General features: G+C 47.3%; 1 protein-coding gene across 1 annotated transcript in view; it reads right to left on the minus strand.

Annotated features, from left to right (window-relative positions):
- Nucleotides 1-5,091, minus strand: part of LOC112241621 (probable cyclin-dependent serine/threonine-protein kinase DDB_G0292550) — a 42,894-nt gene extending 37,803 nt beyond the window's left edge. Inside the window, exon 1 of the mRNA XM_042296576.1 lies at nucleotides 5,009-5,091. Within this exon, the coding sequence (XP_042152510.1) occupies nucleotides 5,009-5,091 (83 nt within the window). The remainder of the gene's footprint in view (nucleotides 1-5,008) is intronic.
- Nucleotides 5,092-7,500: the final 2,409 nt, after the last annotated feature.

Below are 7,500 nucleotides of genomic sequence, written 5' to 3' on the forward strand. Positions count from 1 at the left end.
TTACATAATTTCCCATCAATTCCCATGATTAAAGTGGCTGGCTGGTCAGTGTCATTGTCAGTGTGTTGGCAGTAGCCACTCAATGTTAGTGGTGGCTGTTTAACAGTCTGATGGCCTTGAGATAGAAGCTGTTTTTCAGTCTCTCGGTCCCAGCTTTGATGCACCTGTACTGACCTCGCCTTCTGGATGACAGCGGGGTGAACAGGCAGTGGCTCGGGTGGTTGATGTCCTTGATGATCTTTATGGCCTTCCTGTAGCATCGGGTGGTGTAGGTGTCCTGGAGGGCAGGTAGTTTGCCCCCGGTGATGCGTTGTGCAGACCTCACTACCCTCTGGAGAGCCTTACGGTTGAGGGCGGTGCAGTTGCCATACCAGGCGGTGATACAGCCCGCCAGGATGCTCTCGATTGTGCATCTGTAGAAGTTTGTGAGTGCTTTTGGTGACAAGCCAAATTTCTTCAGCCTCCTGAGGTTGGCTTCCTCACGATGCTGTCTGTGTGAGTGGACAAATTCAGTTTGTCTGTGATGTGTATGCCGAGGAACTTAAAACTTGCTACCCTCTCCACTACTGTTCCATCGATGTGGATGGGGGGGTGTTCCCTCTGCTGTTTCCTGAAGTCCACAATCATCTCCTTAGTTTTGTTGACGTTGAGTGTGAGGTTATTTTCCTGACACCACACCTCCTCCCTGTAGGCCGTCTCGTCGTTGTTGGTAATCAAGCCTACCACTGTTGTGTCGTCCGCAAACTTGATGATTGAGTTGGAGGCGTGCATGGCCACGCAGTCGTGGGTGAACAGGGAGTACAGGAGAGGGCTCAGAACGCACCCTTGTGGGGCCCCAGTGTTGAGGATCAGCGGGGAGGAGATGTTGTTGCCTACCCTCACCACCTGGGGGCGGCCCGTCAGGAAGTCCAGTACCCAGTTGCACAGGGCGGGGTCGAGACCCAGGGTCTCGAGCTTGATGACGAGCTTGGAGGCTGAAGTTGTTCAGCAGTCTGATGGTTTGGGAGGTAGAAGCTGTTCAGCAGTCTGATGGTTTGGGAGGTAGAAGCTGTTCAGCAGTATTATGGCTTGGGGGTAGAAGCTGTTCAGCAGTCTGATGGCTTGGGGGTAGAAGCTGTTCAGCAGTCTGATGGTTTGGGAGGTAGAAGCTGTTCAGCAGTCTGATGGTTTGGCAGGTAGAAGCTGTTCAGCAGTCTGATGGTTTGGGAGGTAGAAGCTGTTTAGCAGTCTGATGGCTTGGGGGTAGAAGCTGTTCAGCAGTCTGATGGCTTGGGGGTAGAAGCTGTTCACCAGTCTGATGGCTTGGGGGTAGAAGCTGTTCAGCAGTCTGAGGGTTTGGGAGGTAGAAGCTGTTCAGCAGTCTGATGGTTTGGGGTAGAAGCTGTTCAGCAGTCTGATGGCTTGGAGGTAGAGGCTGTTCAGCAGTCTGATGGCTTGGGGTAGAAGCTGTTCAGCAGTCTGATGGTTTGGGGGTAGAAGCTGTTCAGCAGTCTGATGGTTTGGGAGGTAGAAGCTGTTCAGCAGTCTGATGGTTTGGGGGTAGAAGCTGTTCAGCAGTCTGATGGTTTGGGGGGTAGAAGCTGTTCAGCAGTCTGATGGTTTGGGGGTAGAAGCTGTTCAGCAGTCTGATGGCTTGGGGGTAGAAGCTGTTCAAGGTCCTGTTGGTTCCAGACTTGGTGCCTTGGTACCGGTTGCCCAGGGGGACACAAGTTAACTGAGCAAAGCATTCATAGAGCCCTATAAAATTGGTTTTTATTTCTTGCCTGATTCCATTTAGTCTTTTTCCAAAATGTAATTTTCTCTTTTGTTTTTCCAGGTTTCCGTTTATTTTATTTTATAATCGATAAACAACTAAATTGGATGTTCTAATTCCACAACAATGAGATCACTTTTGAGTTCAGGGGATTTTTGGGGAAGGGCCTTTCCATCTACCAGAGGAAGGTTATCATTAGCATCATTGCTAACAACAACACAAAGTAGACACAGCTTTAATACTGGTGTTGACTCATAACCCTCAGTCGCCGTGGTTATATCCACAGGTCGGGCAGCTTGAATAAAGAGAAAACAATGCATGAAAAAAAATCCATTAATGTATGATTCTTGTGCAATTCATATCTATAGGCTACATTGAGGTTTTTCTTTCATTCTGTTTATGTGGCATTAGTGCATACACATGTTGCTATGGTAACCAGGGAGTGTAGGAAGTTAGCATGAAGCTTGAGTAAGTAAGAATTCTGTCCATGTACCCAAATTTCTATTACATGTCAATCGTTTGGGATTAGTGAATGCCAGAATGTAGTTATTTTGTTAGATACAATACATACCAAAGTATGACAAAGTACAAATCTGTCGTTCTGCCCCTGAACAGGCAGTTAACCCACTGTTCCTAGGCCGTCATTGAAAATAAGAATTTGTTCTTAACTGACTTGCCTAGTAAAATAAAGGTAAAATTAAAAAAAAAAAATTAAAAATGTGGACACCGGTACATCGAACGTATCATTCCAAACTCATGGGCATTAATATGGAGTTGGTCCCCCCCTTTTCTGCTATAACAGCCTCCACTCTTCTGGGAAGGTTTTCCACTAGATGATGGAACATTGCTGCTATAACAGCCTCCACTCTTCTGGGAGGCTTTCCACTAGATAATGGAACATTGTTGCTATAACAACCTCCACTCTTCTGGGAAGGCTTTCCAATAGATGTTGGAACATTGCTGCGGGGACTTGCTTCCATTAACCCACAAGAGCATTAGTGAGGTCAGGCACTGATGTTGGGAGATTAGGCCTGGCTCGCAGTCAGTGTTCCAATTCAGTCAAGTTCATCCACACCAATCTCAACAAACCATTTCTGTATGGACCTCGCTTTGTGCACGGGGGCATTGTTATGCTTAAACAGGAAAGTGCCTTTTCCAAACTGTTGCCACGAAGTTTGAAACATAGAATTGTCTAGAATGTCATTGTATGCTGTAGCGTGAAGATTTCCATTCACTGGAACTAAAGGGCCTAGCTCGAACCATGAAAAACAGTCCACAACCATTATTCCTCCTCCACCTAACTTTACAGTTCACACCATGCATTGGGGCAGGTAGTGTTCTCCTGGCATCTGCCAAACCTAGATTAGTCTGTCGGACTGCCAGATGGTGAAGCATGATTCATCACTTCAGAGAACGCATTTCCACTTCTCCAGAGACCAATGGCGGCGAGCTTTAAGCCACTCCAGTCGACACTTGGCATTTCACATGGTAATCTGAGGCTTGTGTGTGGCTGCTCGACCATGGAAAGCCATTTCATTAAGCTCCAGACGAACAGTTCTTGTGCTGACGTTGCTTCCAGAGGCAGTTTGGAACTCGGTAGAGGCAGTTTGGAACTCGGTAGAGGCAGTTTGGAACTCGGTAGAGGCAGTTTGGAACTCGGTAGAGGCAGTTTGGAACTCGGTAGAGGCAGTTTGGAAACTCGATAGAGGCAGTTTGGAACTCGGTAGAGGCAGTTTGGAACTCGGTAGAGGCAGTTTGGAACTCGGTAGAGGCAGTTTGGAACTCGGTAGAGGCAGTTTGGAAACTCGGTAGAGGCAGTTTGGAACTCGGTAGAGGCAGTTTGGAACTCGGTAGAGGCAGTTTGGAAACTCGATAGAGGCAGTTTGGAACTCGGTAGAGGCAGTTTGGAACTCGGTAGAGGCAGTTTGGAACTCGGTAGAGGCAGTTTGGAACTCGATAGAGGCAGTTTGGGACTCGGTAGAGGCAGTTTGGAACTCGGTAGAGGCAGTTTGGAACTCGGTAGAGGCAGTCTGGAAACTCGGTAGAGGCAGTTTGGAACTCGGTAGAGGCAGTTTGGAACTCGGTAGAGGCAGTTTGGAACTCGGTAGAGGCATCGGTAGAGGCAGTTTGGAACTCGGTAGAGGCAGTTTGGAACTCGGTAGAGGCAGTTTGGAAACTCGGTAGAGGCAGTTTGGAACTCGGTAGAGGCAGTTTGGAACTCGGTAGAGGCAGTTTGGAACTCGGTAGAGGCAGTTTGGAAACTCGGTAGAGGCAGTTTGGAACTCGGTAGAGGCAGTTTGGAACTCGGTAGAGGCAGTTTGGAAACTCGGTAGAGGCAGTTTGGAACTCGGTAGAGGCAGTTTGGAACTCGGTAGAGAGTGTTGCACCCGAGGACAGACAATTTTCATGCTCTACACGCATCAGCAGTCGGCGGTCCCTTTCTGTGAGCTTTTGTGGCCTACCACTTCCCAGCTGAGCCGTTGTTGCTCCTAGAAGTTTCCACTTCATAATAACAGCACTTACAGTTGACTTGCAAGGCCATTCTACTGCCAATGTTTGTCAATGGAGATTTCTTGGCAGTGTAAACTCGATTCTATACACCTGTCAGCAACGGGTGTGGCTGAAATAGCCAAATCCACCCATTTGAAATGGTGTCAATACTTTTGTATATATAGTGTACTTCTCATTGCAAGTGTCACTAATAATCAAACCTGACCTCTGTACCCTGCCAGTACCTCCACTCGGGCATGTGTGTGTGTGTGCGTGTATGTGTGTGTATGTCTGTGTGTGTGTGTGTGTGTGTGTGTGTGTGTATGTGTGTGTGTGTATGTGTGTGTGTGTGTGTTCGCGTGTGTGCATGTATGTGATGTGTGTTTGTGGCACGTGCATCTCCATAGAGCCCAGGGATCGGAGTAAACCGAGATGATGTCTGAACCATGTATGGAGATCAGTAGTTGTCATAACCAGGAAGTGATCTACTGATCCTCTGGTTATGATGTCAGACATGAAACAGACAGGATGTTTTGTTGACCCCCTCATCATAGAGTGTGTTATGTTTTTGTGGCTGGGACATCATGAATTTGTTCAAGTGCCTATTCACAGTTCCGTGTGGGAAGATGGCACAGTGCTGTACGGCTGCCGTCTTGCGAGCTGCGACCAAATTTTGCTATTTTGTGTTTTGTTGTTGTTGGCGTTTATACTTTAAAAAAAATGATTTGACAATAACTTTTGAACATCAGATTGGCAGATACTAACCTTAATTCCAGCTTCAACTTTGACTTCGACTCCTCTGCCCTGGGCTCTTTGTGTAATTCCAACCTAATTTTCAGGCTATCCATGATGAAACACAGGCGAAAAGAGGCAGGGGGGGGGGTAACCCTGGGCTGATTAAGGTCGGAAGAGAAAACCGACCACCTCTTACCTCCATTCTATTGGCTAACAGTCAATTACGGATTTACAAAGGAAGACCCAGCCCTGATCTGCCCAACGATGTCTCTCTACCAGACGAACTCAGTGCATTTTATGCACCTTTTGACAACATCAACACCAACCTAAAGCACGAGGGCCCCCACTGCCCATGGGACTAAGTGGTCTCGCTCTCCGATGCCGAAGTGACTAAGGTTTTTAATCAGGTCAACACTCGTAAGGCCACAGGGACGGATGGTATTCCAGGGCTCGTTCTCAGAGCAATGAGCAGAACAACTGACAGGCACGTTCAACTGTCATTTTCAACCTCTCCTTGTCCCAGTCTGTAATCCCCCGCGTCTCAAGCTGACCACCATCGTTCCTGTTCCCGAGAACTCTGAGGCTTCAAGCCACAATAACTACCGTGAAGTGCATTAAAAGGCTGGTTATGGCACAACATCAACTTCATCATCCCAGACATGCTAGACCAGGGGATGGGCAACTTTTAAGTTTTAGAGTTAATTCCGTGCAATTCTACACATTTTGCCATGGGGTGTAGAGAAGATTTGCAAATTTTATAACACATTTCATGTAATTCTATTCATTTTGCCATGGGGCGGAGAGAAAAATTCTCTGTTTTACCCTAATTTCTTGCAATACACATTTTGCCATAGGATAGAGAGAAACGTTTTGAATACGATACGAGTGAGACTGACTAATGAAATCAGTGGGGCCCCCTGGCCGGTAATTCGACCATGATAGCTGGCCGCTAAAACAATTTTAGCAATCACATCTTTTTTAGCTGACATGGGCTAATTGACTGACTATCAGGGGGGTTGATCCGAGGGCCTTCAAAGGGGGGCCTCCAGTTGCCCATCCCTGTCCTAGACCCACTCGAATTTGCATATCACCTCAACAGACTATAGTGCCCTCAAAGCTCATCAATAAGCTAAGGATCCTGGGACTAAACACCTCCCTCTGCAACTAGATACTGGACTTCCTGAAGGGCCGACCCCAGGTGGTAAGGGTAGGTAACAACACATCTGCCACACTGATCCCCTACACTGGGGCCCCTCAGGGGTGTGTACTTAGTCCCATCCTGTACTACCTGTTCACCCAAGACTGTGTGGCAGTGCACGACTCCAACACCATAATCATAATTTGCTGATGACACAACGGTGGTAGGCCTGATCACCGGCAACGATGAGACAGCCTATTGAGGTCAGAGACCTGGCCGTGTGGTGCCAGGACAACAACCTCTCCCTCAACATGGGCAAGACGAAGGAGCTTATCGTGGACTACAGGAAACAGATGGCTGAACAGGCTTCCACATCGACTGCAGTGGAGCGGGACGAGAGCTTCGAATTCCTTTGTGTCCAAATCACATAAGGACTTAAAATGGTCCACAGACACAAACAGTCGTAAAGAAGATACGACAGTACCTCTTCCCCCCTCGGCAGGTTAAAATGATTTGTCGTGGTTCCTCAAATCCTCAAAACGTTCTACAGCTGCACCATTGAGAGCATCTTGACAGGCTGCATCACCGCTTGGTATGGCACCGGCACCGCCATTGATCGCCTGGTGCTACAGAAGGTGGTGCGGACAGCCCAGCACATCACTGGGACCCAGCTCCCTGCCATTCAGTACCTCTATATCAGGTGGTGGTGCGGACAACCCAGCACATCACTGGGGCAGAGCTCCCTGTCATCCAGGACCTCTATTATCAGGCGGTGTGAAAGGAAGACATGGGAAATTGTTAAAGACTCCGACCACTGAACAGCTTCTTATCCCCAAGCAAAACGACTGCTAAATAGCTTACAAAGTGACTACACATACTATTTAAATGTTATTACAATTTGTGCAATGTCTCTATGTACATTCTACACACTTACACAATCATCATATACACTGCTACTCTGTTTATTTGTATTATTTATTTAACCTTTATTTAACTAGGCAAGTCAGTTAAAGAACAAATTCTTATTTACAATGTCGGCCTACACCGGCAAAACCCAGACGACGCTGGGCCAATTGTGTGTCTGTAATGGCAGATCTCCTCTTCGTCTGAAGAGGAGTAAGGATCGGACCAAGATGCAGCGTGGTAAGTGTCCATAACTTTAATCAAAGAAAGCACTGAACACGGAATACAAAAATAACAAAAGAAACGTGAAGAAACGAAACCGAAACAGTACCGTGTGGCGACAAACACACACACGGAAACAAACACCCACCAACCAACAGTGAAACCCAGGCTACCTAAGTATAATTCTCAATCAGAGACAACTAACGACACCTGCCTCTGATTGAGAACCATACTAGGCCGAAACATAGAAATCCCAAAA

The sequence above is a fragment of the Oncorhynchus tshawytscha genome, linkage group LG14 (genome assembly GCF_018296145.1).
Source record: "Oncorhynchus tshawytscha isolate Ot180627B linkage group LG14, Otsh_v2.0, whole genome shotgun sequence".
NCBI classification, from domain to species: Eukaryota; Metazoa; Chordata; class Actinopteri; order Salmoniformes; family Salmonidae; genus Oncorhynchus; species Oncorhynchus tshawytscha.